A 17,618-nucleotide genomic window follows, 5' to 3' on the forward strand; every position below is an offset into this window, starting at 1 on the left:
AAAATAATATCTCATCAGCAACCTCAAAAATTTACACGATTGCAACAGTACTGCAACATACCAACATGTGACAGTAAAAAAGAGATAGCTTACCTGAATATTCTTGCTAGTCATCTTTATGCTCTCTTTGGCTCCTCCATCCACTTTCTTCTTAAGATCTTCTTTCTCAGATACCAATTTGTTTCGGCTTTCTTCTGCGGAGTTTAGTTGTGCAGTCAATTCAGCGACTCTTTTTTTTAGTCGAATAGCTACACTTTTAAGCTGAAAAAATCAAGGCAAAATTTCTATACATATCTACATAGCTTCTAAAATCCTTAATAAATATGTCAAGCTTCAACAAATGATGTTGAAACTCTCTTTACAGTTTTAAAATTTTGGTACATTATTCATACGAAATTCTACATTTGTTTTTAAAATTCAACATTTCCAAAAACATAATTGGTACTGATATTTGTTGACCCTTCTGGTAAATTGTAAGTTTTTGCAAGATAAAATATTTCCATACAAAACATCAACAAACTGATCCAAAAATCCTCATTCCCAAAGGTCTTGCTTAATTTTTTCCCTGTGGTCAACCACAGTAAGTGAATCAGCTGATAGTGGTCAGTGGATAAGGCAGTTATGAAAAATCCCAGTGCAAAACTATTTCAACAGTTGTTACTTGCAAAAATGTGTTCTGATTCATAGGAATCTGAAGAACATCGTCTTTGGCACAGATAAGACATCACAGCTATCCACTTAGTACAGACAAACCTCGGTTTTGTATGCCCTAGTTTTTGCATGATTCAGTTTTCATTGACTTTTTTCATTGAAACTTTGTCCCGAGTTTCGTACTTCCACTTGGATATTGTACAGTTGGAAACGGTCTATCCCGGGCCCACCGCATGACTTGCGTTACTCGGCCACTCATCGAGCACCCAAACAAAGAATCCCATGCATTCTCATGACCCAGTCTGCCTTTATTTCTCGTTGAGAGAGCATCACCCCATGTGTTCATCCGCATCACCCAACGCGTTCAGTGTTTTTTGTCCTTTCTGATTGAGTGCAACTGCTAAATAAGCCACCATGGGGCCAAAGAAAGTTCCAAGTGCCAGCCCTTTGGTAAAGAAGATGAGAAACACAACTGAATTTAAGTAAAAACTTGTAGCAAAGTACTTAAGTGGCGTAGGCATGGCTGATCTTGCCAGGATCTGTGGAAAGTCTGTGTATCAACGATCAGTTCCATCCTGGCGAAGAAAAAAGAAATCAAGGAAGCTGATGTTGCAAAAGGGGTAATTTCATTAATGAAACCGAGATTGCAAATAGTTGAAGATGTTGAGAAGTTGTTGTTGGTGTGGATCAACAAAAACAGTTAGCGGATGATAGTGTTTCGGAGGCGCTAATTTGCGAAAAGGCAAGGTTGTTGCATGTGCATCTCATTAAGAAAATGCCTAAAACGAGTGCTACTGTTAGTGAATTTAAGGCCAGCAGAGGCTGGTTTGACAAATTCAAAAAGGGAACTGGCATACAGTGTGGTAAGGCATGGGGAGACTGCAAGTTCTGACAGAAGTAGGGCCGAAGAATTCGTTAAGAAATTCAAGGAATACGTAGAGACTGACGGATTCCTCCCCCAGCAAGTCTTCAGTTGTGATGAAAAAGGCCCCTTTTGGAAAAAAAAAATGCCTAAGAGGACCTACATCACGCAGGAGGAAAATGCACTGCCAGGACACAAGCCTATGAAGGATACGGTAACTCTCTTTTTCTGTGGAAGCGCCAGTGGGGATTTCAAAGTGAAGCCTTTACCAGCGTATCACTCTGAAACTCCCCGAGTGTTCAAGAAAAACAATGTTATCAAGGGTAAACTGTGTGTCATGTGAAAGGCTAACAAAAAGGCACGGGTGACATGGCAAATTTTCATTGAGTGGGTCAATGAAGTGTTTGGCCCGAGCATGAAGGAATACTTCCTGGAAAATCAACTGCCACTCAAGTGGTATTGTAATAAACAATGCTCTTCCTCATCCTCCAGGCTTGGAAGAGCAATTGTTGAAGAAGTTTAGTTTCATCATAGTGAAGTTCTTGCCCCTTAATACCACTCCCCTCATCCAGCCCAAGGACCAGCAGGTCATTTCAAACTTCAAAAAAATCTACACCAAAGCAGTTTCAAAGGTACTTTGAAGTGACCTTGGACACTGAAATGACCCTAAGAGAGCTCTGGAAGAACCACTTCATTATCTTCAGTTGCATAAGCCATATAGAGCAGGCTTGGCAGGGAGTTACTTCCAGGACTATGAACTCTCCTTGGAAACACTGTGGCCAGAATGTGTCCTTGAGAAGGATTTTGAAGGGGTTGAGCCCGACAACCCTATGCCTGGTGTGGAATCTACTGTCTTTGGGGAAGTCCATGGGGTTGGATGTGAGTGGCCAGGATGTGGAAGTGCTGGTGGACAACCACAAGGAAGAGCTAACCATTGAGAGCTGCAGGAACTTTAACTGGAACAACAGATGGCAGATGAGGAATCAGAGGAGGAGGAGGAGGAGGAGGAAGAGAGAGGGGATAATGTGCCTTTTTCCAGCAATTTAACGTGCACAAAGTGGAGTGATTTGCAAAGTTTTATGGAGAAATATCACCCTAACAAAGCTGTTGCAAGCTGTGTATGCAACATGTTCAATGACAATGCCTTGTACCATTTTAAGGAAATCTTAAAGAGATGCCAGAAACGGATTTCTCTGGACAGTTTTCTTGTGTGACAGGGGTCTAGTGACTCTCAAGCTGGTCCTAGTGCCAGCAAAAAACAAAGAGAAGTAACCCCGGGAAAACAAAGAGAAGTAACCCCGGATAGTGCCAGTAAACAACTAAGAGGGGAAGTAACCCCAGACAGGGTCTTGATACCTGAAGTCCTTATGGAGGGGGATTCCCCTTCCAAACAATAACCTCTCCTCCTCCCTCCCCCCTCCTCTCCGTCTTCCATACAAAGTAAAGTATATCTTAGTTTAACCAGACCACTGAGCTGATTAACAGCTCCCCTAGGGCTGGCCCGAAGGATTAGATTTATTTTACGAGGCTAAGAACCAACTGGTTACCTAGCAATGGGACATACAGCTTATTGTGGAATCCGAACCACATTATGACGAGAAATGAATTTCTATCACCAGAAATAAATTTCTCTAATTCTTCATTGGCTGGTAGGACAGTCGAGCATTGGGCCAACAGCGTGCTAGCCGAGAGCATACACTAACAAGAGTCTTCAATAAAGGTAAGAGATGTTAAATGTTCATTTATCCATTTCATTAGTCATTTATATTAACGTCTCATTGTTTTCTGCATGAAAAACTATACTGTATTTTTTGTTGTTAATATTTTTGGACATCTGGAACGGATTAATTGGGTTTACATTATTCCCAACTGGATTTACATTATTTCTTATGGGAACTATTGCTTCAGTTTTCTTATGATTCGGACTTTGTCAGACTTTCTAGAATGGATTACATAAGAAATCTGGGGTTCCACTGTAAATGCTTCTCTATTACATTAAGGCAAAGACAGATGGAAAGGTAAAGGTTTTAAAAGAGCTTCAAACTATCTTATGTTACAAAAGACAAGATTTCTAAAAATATTACCATCTTTATCAATACCAGTCAAATTCCCAAGCTATCTTAAGACCTACCAGTCAAATTCTCAAGCTATCTTAAGACTGACTCAAATGATTTGTTCTTATCTGAAGGGTAAAAACATGACAGCATGCAATGGAGCTGGGCAAAAGGACACTGCCAAGATCCTTCTGGACTACCTAGTGTAGGTTACACCCACCTATCCTCCTATAGGATCATATACTAATAATCTCATCACGGTATCCGTTCAACATACTGGTTAATCTTGGATGTCTTCTAGTTGGCATAAAAGCAGACCCTGGCATTTGCACAATAAAGGAATCTACATTATAGCAAATATGCATTCTTGATATTCTATGACCTCTGATAATGCTGATAAAATAAAATAAATAATCTTTCTACTAGGCAGGAATATAATTTAATTACATGGGAGATATGTCACTTCAGTCAAAATAAATGGGCTACAAAAATAAAAAAAAAAAAGTCATTTTCTAAGACATAAGCATTTAAACATATCTAACTAAAGGCACCTAAATATTCTCACCTTCATGTACCGCTCTTCAAATGTGTCCTCCAGTTCCTTCATGCGCTGAGAGTCTTCTGCACGGCTGATGGTGCTTGTGCTCATGATTTCACTTTGGGCATCATGCCCAGGTGCAGCATTCTCCCGTAATGACTGCAATTCACTTTCCAAAGCCTGAATTGTCTGAAATGATTGATTCATATTTTTTAACAAATTATAAACTAGTTCACACTGACTATGGAGAAGAAATATGCAATAACAAATTTAATTAAAATCCAAATAAACTAAAAAAAAAATGTACTCTTTCATAATAAAATTTATTAGTTGGAAACTTACAGTTAATGTTAGCTTTATTTATGTGCCAATAGTGGGTCGGCATTCAAACAAAAGAAAAAGATCAAATGGGTGCCTGGATGACTGTCTAGTACAACGGTTCTTCACCAGATGTGTTTAGGATATTTTAGCTCTTTTCAGAATGGTGGTTGAGTGGAGTCTACTTAACAGTAGGTAAGTATCCAAACAATACATCTTATTATGAAAATTTATATTATATGGGGTGTATCTTACCTACTGTTAAAGACAGCTGATTCCCACACTGAGAAAAGGATGGTGGGCAGTGCAACTAGACAAAATCTGCTCATCCATTCGAGCTAAAGGTTTCTTACCTAATCTAGAATCCTTTCCAGATCTTACTGCCACCAGAAGTTGGCTTCCATTCACTGTATGTGTGCAGCAAAGAGCAGCCTTGCAGAGAAAACGGCTTCAATTCAGCCAGAATGAAACAGCAGCAGCGTGAAGGGACCGCTGTGCCTGGGTCCGAAAACCCCAAAAAAACAGTCAACTAAAATTAAATACCTTTATGATATTGTACAAGTACACTCCTATAAAATATATGTACCGTCATCTTCCCCAAAACAAAAATCTGGGATTTAAAACAAAAGGCCTAGAAGACTGCTCTTTCATTGGTTCAGGAAACGACTTTTCCCAATAATAATTTAGTATTATTATTCAAAAGATGAAACCTATTCATATGAAACAAGCCCACAGGGGCCACTCACTTGAAATTCAACCTTCCAAAGAATATGGTATTCATTAGGAGGAGGTAAGAGAAGATAAAGGGAAATACAGAAAGAGATCCCACTTATTAAAAAATTTTTAAAATTAATAAATTAAACAAACAGACAAAAATGTATTAAAATGCAAGGAGAATAATATTAGTGTAGTAATGCATTGCACCTTCGCTTGAACTTCCGAAGCTCCAATTGCATGACATCCTCTGGGAGGCTGTTCCACGGTCCAATGGTGTAAGGAATAAAGGCCCTCTGGAACTGAGGAGATTGACAGCGAGGCACATTTACTGCATAGTGGTGCTGCTGTTCAGCAAATCTGGTTGCTCTCGGCAGATAAAGGAGATAAGGGATCAATTGTGAATGTGAAAGATCTCTTTTGAAATGCAACTTATGAAAAACTGACAAACAAGAGACCATCTGTCGATGGTCCAAGTCATAACTACTACTATTAGGAAACAAAAACCTAACACCATGAACCACTCTATCTAACATCTGTTAGTAGAAGTGGAATGGAAGACAACCTCGACCTGAAGATAAATGATGCAAATCTGGTCCACCACAGATGAGGCCAAGTAATTCCTTCAAGTTTCCTCTTCACGGAATTATTGTAATTTCTCTCAACTGTATGGTAAGTTCTATTCACAGCAAGGCGAGACTCAACAAAAATATAATTTTAATTTGAACGAGTTCGTCTCCATGCGTTAAATTTGGTCTGTTTGTCATGGTAGACTCGTCTACATGTATCATCAAACCATGGCTGGTCATTTGTCATAAATATGATAACCTTTGTAGGGACATATTAAAATAGCCATCAGCATTTCATTTAACTTCCTCTTGGGGTCAGGATCTAATATACCATCTGAAATATTAAATGCCTGACAAGCTTCAATAATGTGATCCCAATTGGCTCTGGATTTCAGCCAGACTTTTTTCAAATATAGTAGTGGAATTAGGAATATACACTGAATGACAGGTATGTCCATTCAATAGTGCAGTGACCAGAAGTGCCTATATATTCACAGATCTTGGACTTCACAATTGCTGGAACATTTGTGAACATGGGGTCTAATCTATTACCAAAAATGTGCATGGGTTCCTCAATTAGCTGGACAAAATCAGAGGATACACAGAATTAAAGAGCAGAGTGGCCATGTTAATCAGTGGAATTTGAATTTAGCCACTCACTGTGCTTTGCATTACGGTCTCCACAAATAAAGAATAAGGCTTCTGAATCCTGTGACTAATCTTCTCCAAAAGACAGTCATATACAGAATCGTCAATATTTGGATTGAAGTAAACAGCAAATATGTATCCACTGTAAAACTATAAAAATTTTAAAACTAAGAACTTCATGGCAACTACACTCCAAATATTTCTGACGATAAATGGGTCGTCCGGACTTAGAGTATACACTCATACCTTGTGCAAGTGGGACATTATGACATTAAATAAAGTCAAGGCCATCAAACCCCGGGATTAAAAACTCACCTTTGACTTGTTGCTACTTACAAGAGTCTCATATAAAAACAAATCAAAGTTATGGGCACAACTCTGGAGACCAAGAAAATTTGACCTTAAGCCCCGAATATTTGAGTAAAGTGCTTTTGCAATTTTTCTTGCTGTAATGAGTAACAGGCCCAGGGTTCAGCTCAATGGAATAAGGGTTTTACCGTTTTTAGATGCGATTCTGCATACTGTACTTTAGGTAGTGAGCAGCATAAACCAAACTGCAATTCCACTGCACCACCTTAATCACATCCTCAAGCAACAAATTTTTTATACAACTAAATAGAGCCACAACCTCTTACATTCCTTCAATAAAGGTAAAAGGTATGGAGCTAGTTTCTCATGCACTAGCCTAATCAAGTACATCACAGAGAACATTGTGTTTTTTGACAAAGTCGTTCTAGATTTCTAAAACCATAAAAAAAAGGTTAACTTTACCTCTTCCAGGCTTAACCTTAAACAAAGACCTTTTAGGTTTTCTAAAACCATAAAACAAAAGGTCAACTTTGCCTCTTCCAGGCTTAACCTTTGACAAAGACGTTCTAAGGTTTCTAAAACCACAAAACAAAAGGTTAACATTGCCTCTTCCAGGCTTAACCTTTGACAAAGATGTTCTAAGTTTTCTAAAACTTCAATACAAAAGGTTAACTTTGCCTCTTCCAAGCTAAACCTTTAACAAAGATGTTCTAAGTTTTCTAAAACCACAGAACAAAATGTTAATTTTGCCTCTTTCACGGTTAACCTTTGACAAAGATAAGCTAGGTTTTCAAAAACCCTACAACAAAAGATAAAATAGCACTCCCTTTACAGCAGCCTTAAGGAGACTGCTTGCAATAAGCTTATGCTTTTAACTGAGCATAAGGCTAAGAAAAAGTGTTTCACAGTAAATACTTCAATGGAACTCATTCCAGAGGTTCAAAAGGATCCACAGATAAAATTTTAGAACTGCTTCTAAATTCAAGAGAGTGATTGATACCAAGTTGTAGAGGATTCAACCTAAACTGATCTCAAAACCTTAACCCTATCTGGTGCAAGTGTTCAGATATTTCAAATATGTACCATGATGCAAACCATAGATTCACTACTGATACATCATAAGTGGTAACTGAGTACTAATATATTAAATTTGAAAGTTGCCCAAATGTTGTACTGCATGAACTTCCCTTGACACTGACAGCGCTGGTTGACTCAGCACTAAAGATCAAAATGGAAGTGCTTGGCAAGCGATTGCACTATCATCTGCCACTACCGGGAGTTTCAACTCATCTCTCCACGCAAGAGTGACGATGTGACACATTCACCTGTAGCTCAAGACTATTTCTTTAGTTAAATTTCAATATTTATGTATACAAGAATCCTCACAACTTATAAACCAGCTGGTTTGTATAAATAATACAATGTATATCTATACCCGTGACTGACCCAGTACAAATCACAGAGTGCTACTCTGTCCCTGAGCACACCACTCGAACTTGGCTTGACAGCCCACCCATCCAAGTGCTGCCTTAGTGCCAATTGTTGAAGTCCAACTCAACTGAGTATCCTACTGACTCTACATCCAAGGATCTTCACTCCAGAAACAAGGTACAGGCAGTTCCCGGTTAACAGCGGGCGCGGTTAACAGCGATCCGGTTTTACGGCGCTTGTCTAGCGACAAAAATTGGCAATTTTCGGTGCCGAAAATCACGGATTTCCACTCATCGGCACCGATACTCGAACCTTACTCGAATTTCAGGTAAGCCCATTGGGCCCTCGAGTGCCACCCACTCACTCCAAGGAACACTCTCAGTGCCATCCTTTCCATAGGGAGCACCTCTCACAGTATTCGTAGGGACTCGCCCAAGTTACTGCATTTTACCATCCGGCCCAGTGCCATTCATTTCCGCCCTGAGGAACCATCCACTAGTTCTCAGAACCACCTTGCAATTAGTGCCAGTGCCACCTTACCAAAGGGGCATTCTCATTACTGAGTAGCCTACCACACGTACTCTCGTTTGCTAGTGCTGCCGCTCACTGGCCCACACCATTGCATAACCACACCCTGCCAAAAGGAACTTTAGACCCATAACAACTACAGCAAAATGTCTGCCAACGACTACAAGACCTTCGTGGAAGCTGGGAAGGGGATGTCCCTCAAAGGGAAGCACCTGAACACTTGGGTACAGGAGTGGCTCACTGCCATGCAACAAAGGGAGGAAAAATGAAGAAAGTTAGTGGAGGAGAAGGAAGAAAAACTAAGAAGGTTAGAAGAGGAGAAAGACAAAAAACCAAGAAGGCATGAACTAGCCCTAGCCAAAGAAAGGAGAGAACTGGCTGAAATAGAAAACCGAGAAAGGGAAAGGAAGCGAAGACATGAGCTAGAGCTTGAAAGGTCTGGCCAGGAGAGTGCCACGGCACTTACATAAAGCCGAGCATCCCACTCTGGCGTCCCTAAATTCTGCTATCACCAGCATGAGCTCACTAATCCTGAAGTGGAGGCAACGTTGGCGTGGCCTACTCAAGGAAGTGGGTCAAACTTGGGCAGAGTGGGCCTACCATAAGACTTGGGCTGTTAATCGTTAGCTGCAAGCCCTCGAATGCAAAAATTCTAAGGATCTTCTAGAGTGCATACAGCTTGAGGATTTCTTTTATTACGCCCCAAGTTCCTTAGCTACCCACCTAAGTGAGAAACATCCCAGGACATTCACTGAGTGCTGCCGCTTAGCAGAAGATTGGGAAACCTTTCATCCTTTTGCCAGTTCCCTGAATCGGAAGATAACTCCTACTGATCACACACCAGTGCCAGCCCAACCAAAGAATGGGTCATCTTCTAAACCTCCTATATGCACTCATTGCAAAAGGAAAGGGCACTTGGAATCCCAGCGCCGATCTAAAGGGGGAGCTGCTACAACACCCTCTGCTCAATCCAATAAACATAAAAAATCTCCCTCAGCTCCTCAAAAGGACTTCAGCCAATATTATTGCACTACATACAAAATCTATGGGCACTCCGCCATCTGGAAGGATTGCCCTAGCAAGACGACTACACCTACAATTACACTGGTGGTTACCAATTATCCATCCTTAGGCCCTCCAACTGAGGGTCCTATATTTGGGGCGCATCCTCAAGGTCGCTACCCCGCAAGCCAGGTCAAGCCATTTGAAGACACTGGTGTGCAAATTTCCCTGATAAGGGAAGAAAAGGTCCTCTATGTGGTTAAAATTGAAAAACACAAACTCATCACCATCGAGAGTATCAATCTTTTGAAATAGACTCTCCAAACAGTTCATTTGAGAGACACCAGGTCCCACAGAACCAAGATCTGCACACTTGATGTAGCCAAGTACCTTCCTGGAGGCTATGACCTTTTCCTGGGGCAGGAACCCCATTCACAGCCCTCCTATAGGCCACCCAGGGCCTTGCACTCCTTCATGCTTCATTGGGCACTCCTGTGCGTCCCGAACGTTGAGCCCTTTCCCAAATTCAATTCCTGTGCCTGGCCCTACCTTAGTGCCAGTGCCAAAGCATGCCCTAGGATGATCCCAGTCTGGCCTGCCTCTCTTCTCCCAGCTTGGCCCCACTACCAGTATCGGTAAGAGAGCTAACCCAATGTTTACTAGGGTCTTTTCCGGATTCCCATGACCACAGCGGAAGCTCGCCCCCTGGCGTGACCTCACAACCCGTGCCTGAGTTGGTCATTGCAACCTGCAAACCTCTCGTGCCCACAACTACTTCTTTCTCTCTTTCCCAGTCCTCAAAAGATAAGCTTCTGGTGGACAGTTCACTAGTATCTCAGCTAGTCGCAGAGATCAAGGAACTGCAACAGCAAATGGTACAATTTGTTGGCATAGCCCTTGCTTCGGTTGCCACATCAGCCCGAGTAAATGGTACTCCAGAGCCTTCCCCAGACTCGGTTCCACCAACTCCTCCTACAACATCGAACCATCAACCTAAAAGAAGTTCAAGGAAGACAGGTTAGAGGTGTAGAATGTCCAGGTAGCCTACTAGAGCTCCCGAAGTTCTCCTGGCACTCATACCCATATGGCATAATGCCCCACTTAGAGTAATTTGGCACCCTACCCAGAAAAGGATGCCAGGTTACTTTCTTTGCTGGTGTACAGTTGTATTATTGTAATATTTCTTTCTAATTTTAACTTTAAGCATTTATAACCTCACTTGTGCCTTATACCTGCCCACCTTTTACTTTGCCTTCCACTCTGCCCCATGCAGAGGGCCATCCACAAGGTCCCCTGGCCTTAAGAGTCATTGACTCTTCTTTCCACGCAATCGCTTGCATGGCGAACCTAATCCCTTGCAAAAGGCATTTAGTTGTATCTTAAAGAGCCACTATGCCCATGTGATACTCATGTACCTGGCACAGTGCCACCACCTTAGCAAAGTACCATGGCACTCACTAAATAAGTATATCCACAAGCATTCATTTGATGCATGCTCCATCAAGGCATTAAAAACTGCAAGAAATTGTAACTCATTTACAATTAAGTCTGGTATCTACCTTAAGGGGCAGGAACTAGTCCTAGCCTATATGCAAGTATTCTTAAGTTTGTCACAATTTGAATATCAACCTTTCATATTTCACTTATTTACTCGAGATTAAATCTAATAATAAACTACACCATCAATTTCAAGTACACTTAAAACTAAATTGACCCTAAATAACTGTAGGTGCTGCGTAACCAATTCATGCATGAGTAGTGGGGGTGGAGTGTTTGGTCAACGTAATTTTTCTCTTATCTCATATCACCTCAATTTTCACTTGCATTTTCTTGAGACCCTAACAAATCATGTCTACAAAAATAAAATCGTGGGCTCCAAACATGGAAGGAAATGCTACAAGAAAAGAAATATATTTTTTTATTTATTGTAGCATTTCCTTCCATGTCTAGGGCCCACGCTTTTATTTTTGTAAACATGACTAATTATAAGAAAATCCTAGTGTGTCTCAAATAGTTATTTTTTACTTTTTAGCGCACTTTAATAAAAACGTGTTTAAAAATCTTTTTTTTTTATTTTATATTTTTTAATTTTGACAGAAATTGTAACCGATTTTTTGTTGTAGCTAATGAAATTGATATCCAGTCAAGCTAAAGAAGGTTTGAAAAATCCAAAGAATTATTAACTCATTCTACCAAGTCAAAGTTGTGAAAAATCTGAAATTTCATACAAATCCTGAGATACTGGAAGAGGTCACTGCAGGGTGACTAGAGGTCACTGCTGACCTACTGATCATGTAAGTTTGTACTGTCACCGGGATCGAGTAACCAAGCAAAATTTCAAGTCCATCGGACGAAGGGAACAGGTTAAAAATTGAGTTACAAGATTTGACGACAGACAGACAGATGCAAAAGTCAAGTCACCTAAAAGCATATAAAAACCAGTTAAAATGAAAACAGTGAATAATTTCCTATATTTTGGCAATCACAGAATCAACTTTAAATGATAACTAAGAAAATTTATCTTGAAATGAAAAAAAATCTCTTAAGATGGGTGGGTCTACATGGACCCAAAATGTACAAGATGGGGTTAAGGTGCTGATCATTGGCGAGATCCAATTCCAGATGATGCAATACCGAGAAAACCATGGAATAACAACCTTGAGAATAGGCAGCAAAAAACTCTACATCTAATAAAGTGAAGAAGCATTCTGTCTACAGGTGCTGAAAATTCCTCTAAAATGGCACCTGGAGCAATACACAAACCACTGCTTCTGATACAAGGCCATGGTTGCTCTCCTCTTGATTAAGGATAGAATCTGATAATACCTTGGAAACTCCCCTTGTTGGGAGGAGATGGCTGAGCATTTCTAAGCAGTTAAGTGTGGGATGCGAAGATAGTGGAACTGCATGGAATTCAGTAGTTTGAGTTGATTTCTCCTTAACAGAAGAATACGAGACATCTACCGAGAAAGCTAGAAATCCAAGAATCATTCCCCCCTGAGGCTACTAGGGCTCTACAGGAGTCATTGGGCAATTGTATACTCGAAATTTATTTAATACTTTCCTTAGAGCAGATAAAGGGGGAAGGCACATGAGTCTGAAGAAGAAAAGCATCCACTACTCAAGCCTGAAGACCCTCAAAGGATCAGTAGTAGACTGGTCATTTAAGTTCATCTGCATGCTAGGAAGTCCATATTTGAGCACTCCTCCAATTCCACTGCGAATGCCAGACTCACAGATGTAATGACCACTCTGTAGACAGGCTTGTTCTTCCAAAAGCATTATCCTTCTGCAGAATGAACTAGAGAAACCATATCATGTTGCCCATTTTCGCCCAAAGAAGTAGTCTTTCTGCTATGACTTAGTTTCTGACCAGTTGTTTGCATTGTAGAAACTCTTCCAATAAGCCAATAGTTCGAGTTATCAGGGATAAACCTACTAGGAATCTTCGATGGTCTTTCCACCATCCTGACATTTCTGTAAGGTTTACTGAGTATCGTGTTGACCATTCTAAATTAACATCACTTGTCATAACTCTTCGTTTTGTGTTACATGATGGAAGGAAAAAACAACAAAACTTGGATGTAGGTTTAAGAATAAACTTGTTAACTCTTTGTTTTGGAATCCCTCCTAGAGAATCTGACGACCATGATAGTCTGGATTTACTTAAAAGTTTACTGAACATTTGCTGTAAGCTGCAATCTGTTATGCCAAGACTGCGCTGTAATTGTGCCTGATTATTCTGACAAATTCTCGACAAAGGCCATGTTTCCTAACAGAGAAAGCCATTACATGTAGGAAGTTTCCTTATGGGATAAAATTCTTCAAGAAGCAAGAAGTGCCTATTCATCTTCTGATAGAAAAGTCTGTAAATTGAAAAAGTATACCTTCATCACCAGATACAGAATGGACAGAGGAGGAGTTAGGGAAGTCGAACTGAAAATCATAATGCACAGAGACTGAGCCAGGTGAAGCAACAGATCCCTGGCTTTCAGAATACCATCAACAGAGTTGGCCACCTAGAATCGATCAACACAGAAGAAAAAAATTCTTGCTCCTTATAGAAGACACCATCCACCTATGGGCAACAAATTCCTTGTGAATACTTCAGGTGCTGTACACGAGCCAAAACATAGAGCCTTGAATAGCAATACCTTCCCTGTACATACACATCAAAGGAACTTGTGTGACTGAGGATCTTTTCTTTTCTCTTCCTATCTTCCTCTACTAACAAACTGGAGCAGAAAGTTCTTTGAAAATCTATACATTCCTCACATCTATTCTCAAGATCCCACTTCATAAACCAGCAGCCAGTGCAACAATGTGTCTGTTTACCCAAATAATCAACATCCTGCTAACACAATAATCATTCCGATAGAACCTGATGTTCTTAGCCCTGATTCCAGTGGAAAGCATCCTAGGAAAAATAAATGTACAGTACCATGAAAGGAGCAAACAGCCAAACCATGAAATACCAGTGAGCACCTATACGTAAAGGCAGCAAGAAGAATTCTGACCAGGCTAAAACATTCGAAACACATGGTGGAGAACAGGTATACTAGACATTCACCTGGGCAGCCATTCCATCTTTTTTTTTGTTTAAATGCTGACCTCTCTCTTGGCGTGGAGATTTATGCTATCTTTGATAGTAGGTAAGATTCATCCCAAATAATCATGCTCATTATGACTCCTAAACATACACAGTACTTCAATTATATGTTTTACTAAAATTACTCTAGTAATATCTAGAACAACAAAAGACATGCTGTTCCTTGTTCTCTCTCTAAGCAGGTATGCAGAGTACATAAATAATCAGTTAAAAAGTTAGAACAGTGACAATCAGACACAGTGGATTAATTACAGCAGAATACTGTACTGAGCGCTCATTTAGCTACAGCCAATAAATACATGATTAGTATAACTAAACGATATGTTCATATTTAAACATACCTTGTTTAATGAAGCTTTCTCCTGCTCTAATTCTTTTACTTTCTCTTCCAAATTTGTAATTTCTTGAGTATCTGGGCTTGAGGATGGAGGGCTACTCTCACTGCTATATGACTGTAACTTCTCTGTGATGGTCTGTAATTGTTCCTGTTTGCTAGCTAATTCAGCCTCACTGCTAGACATCTGAAATAAATTCAACAAGTGGTTACTCTGCAAGTATATATGCATTTTCATATAGTAGCAACAATTAACAATATAAAAGTGAGATACAATTACAATTCACCTCATTCCTAAGACTATAAGACTAAAGGAATTTACCTTATTTTGAAGTTCAACCAACTGATTTTTAGTAGCTTCAAGTTGCTCTGTCTTTTCCTTGTTAGATGCCTCAAGTCTGGATATTCTTTCGCCTCGTTCTCTCAGTACCTTATTCATCTCATTAAGCTCAGAAAGAAGTTCTTCACAGCGACCACTTGATGCTTCAAGGGAGGAATTCAGCTGAATGTTCTGATTTTCAGCTTCCTTAAAGCTCTTCTCAAAATTATCCTTCTCATTCTTCAGTGTCTGATAAAACATTAAAAAGAGTCAAATTCAAGAACCATAGCTACCATGTTGAAAAAATGTTATTTTCATAAAATTAAATTTTATATATACTTACCAAGTAACTACATAGCTATACTTTCCACTCGTGCGGCAGCTTAAATTTTAAAATTTGTGGTAGCACTCTGATTGTTTAGTGTAGGTGACCAGTCCCGCACATTAACGGGAATACTAGGAACGACTTAACAGACAACCTCATTCTGTTGCCGCCCATAATGTCCAATGGAGGGGAGAAGGGTGGGCTCCAACTCTGTAATTACTTGGTAAGTATATATGAAACTTGATTTTATTAAGAAAATAACATTTTCATATAAGTAACTTACCAAGTAATTACAGGCAGTCCCTGGTTTATGACGGAGGTTCCGTTTTTACTCTGCGTCGTAAACCGAAAATCGTCGTAAACCAAAAAATCGTCGAAAATCATCAAAAATCCTAAGAAAACCTTACTCTTAATGCTTTAGGTGTATTGAAAACAATGTAAACTGCATTTTTATTGAGTTTTCATAAAAAAAAATCCAAATTAAAAGCGTCGTAATCTCGGAACGTCGTAAGCCGGACCCGTCGTAAACGGGGGACTGCCTGTACATAGCTGATTCCCGCGTTGACAGGAGGTGGGATACATGGACATATTCCATTCCAAACCATTAAGATACGTAATGAATTTGAAATAGAAAAAAGCTGCTAGCACTGGAAAACAATGCTTGTCATTTCCTTATCAGTTAAAGAGAGCCACTGCAGGAGAACACTGCCTCTGGTTGGTGCCCATCTTAACTTGTAGTGGAGCGGCAGTATAGCCAAGGATCATCTCTACTTAGGTGGGAGCTTTGCAGCCAAGGAGTATTCCATTGGCTGGCAAAATATCATTAAGTGCCCTTGCCCTGGGCACAGTACCAAAAAATTAAAATTGGTTGGCAAAATATCATTAAGTGCCCTTGCCCTGGGCACAGTACCAAAAAATTAAAAAAGCCAGTTAACTTTGTCACCTACACTGAAATAAAACAACTACCCGTCCACTGAGAGTGGTGGGTGCTCCAGGTACATTGTACACCCTGGCTCCCCAAAAAATTCTGCACCTTACTACAAGATATGAAGAGTAAATCCTCTGCTTCCTCCCTCAGTGTTATGCCAATTACTAATAATGGTCCCAAGGTACTGCAAAATTTTCAAACACTTTTTTTGACTTCAAGGAAAATTTAGAAGTGAAGAACTATTACACTTCCAGTGGGCCGATTGGCAAATGGAAGCGAGTGACATATTGAGCCGGAAGGCTAATGAGGTAGAGGCAATTCTAGCGTCTTAGCTTTCCTATAACAGGTAGGCAAATCGTTCTCCTGAATCTGAGGGTGCGTCTCAAAAACCAAGTTCATTGGGAATGAAGGACAATGCATTCATAAACCGAGGGCGGGACAGGATCTTGTCTGGACACTCTACATATGGATGGCCTTCTGATTAAATGCTTTTTCAGGTAAAACCTGAAAGCTCAAACTAGATATTTCACTCACTCTCCCAGAGCCAGGGATGTCCAACAATCACTTACGGGAGAAAACACAGATCCTGTTCACAGACTGTGCCTCCCTGAGTAGAATCTGCTTGCTTGTCTATAGTCTGAAGCTCACTAGCTCATTTGGCATTTGCTACGGCTACAAAGAACAGAGTTTTCTAGTTAAGAGTCATGGAACGGAGAGGTTCGATAGAGGGGCCTGTTAACCATTCGAGAGCTACATCCAAATTCTAATATATGGGGTACTGTAGACTCCTATCTGCCTTGGAAGTCTCGAAAGACTTCATGGGTCGCTAAGATCTTGGTTAGAATTTAAAACTAGATCTTTGTGTTTACATACTAAGCCTAGCATTGCTCTAAGCCCCTTGAAGGTGGAAGAAGAGAGCCCCCTTGGTGGTCCCCAGGTATAGGAGGAGTTCCGCTATCTGAGTTAAAAGACAAATTCGCAGACGAGATGTTATAGCTGTTACACTATCGATGGAAGACTGCCTACTTAAATTGAGTGCTTGGCAAGAAGACTTCTGCTTGCATCTTGCAACAGTCTCCACAGTGGGTCTTGGAAAGCTCACTTCTTCCAGGCAAGCTCCCAGACAATCTGTAAATCTGTCCAAGAAAAGAGTCGTCCACCCTTTAGTGGTATCTTTTGAAGTCAGGTTGTCTGAATGAATATGGATTGTGGAAGGAGTTGTGAAGGGTCCACCAACAACCATATCTGGTTTGGAACCAATATTCATGGTCCAGAACGGGCTAAGCGTGTCATTAGTACGTTGCGATGAAACTGAAAACTTGTTCAGTCCTTCCTTGACCAAGCTGGAACGCAGGAGGGCGTTAAAGGCCCAGGTTGGGCTTATCTTGCAGCTTGGTGTCAGCTGCCCGTGCCAGAGGGTCTAGGATTGGAGAACGAAATGAGGAAGGCAACAGTTCCTTGAGGTAGCAAACCGGGCCA

General features: G+C 40.5%; 1 protein-coding gene across 10 annotated transcripts in view; it reads right to left on the bottom strand.

Moving 5' to 3' along the window:
• LOC136844412 (GRIP and coiled-coil domain-containing protein 2-like) overlaps positions 1 to 17,618 on the bottom strand; it is a 415,740-nt gene that overhangs the window by 87,999 nt on the left and 310,123 nt on the right. For all 10 annotated transcript variants that reach the window (XM_067113578.1, XM_067113581.1, XM_067113577.1 and 7 more), the window contains 4 exons: positions 14,890 to 15,135; positions 14,575 to 14,754; positions 4,133 to 4,294; positions 94 to 261 (listed from right to left, as the gene is read on the bottom strand). In XM_067113578.1, the coding sequence (XP_066969679.1) occupies positions 94 to 261; positions 4,133 to 4,294; positions 14,575 to 14,754; positions 14,890 to 15,135 (756 nt within the window). The remainder of the gene's footprint in view (positions 1 to 93; positions 262 to 4,132; positions 4,295 to 14,574; positions 14,755 to 14,889; positions 15,136 to 17,618) is intronic.

The sequence above is a fragment of the Macrobrachium rosenbergii genome, chromosome 12, assembly GCF_040412425.1.
Source record: "Macrobrachium rosenbergii isolate ZJJX-2024 chromosome 12, ASM4041242v1, whole genome shotgun sequence".
Lineage (NCBI taxonomy): Eukaryota > Metazoa > Arthropoda > Malacostraca > Decapoda > Palaemonidae > Macrobrachium > Macrobrachium rosenbergii.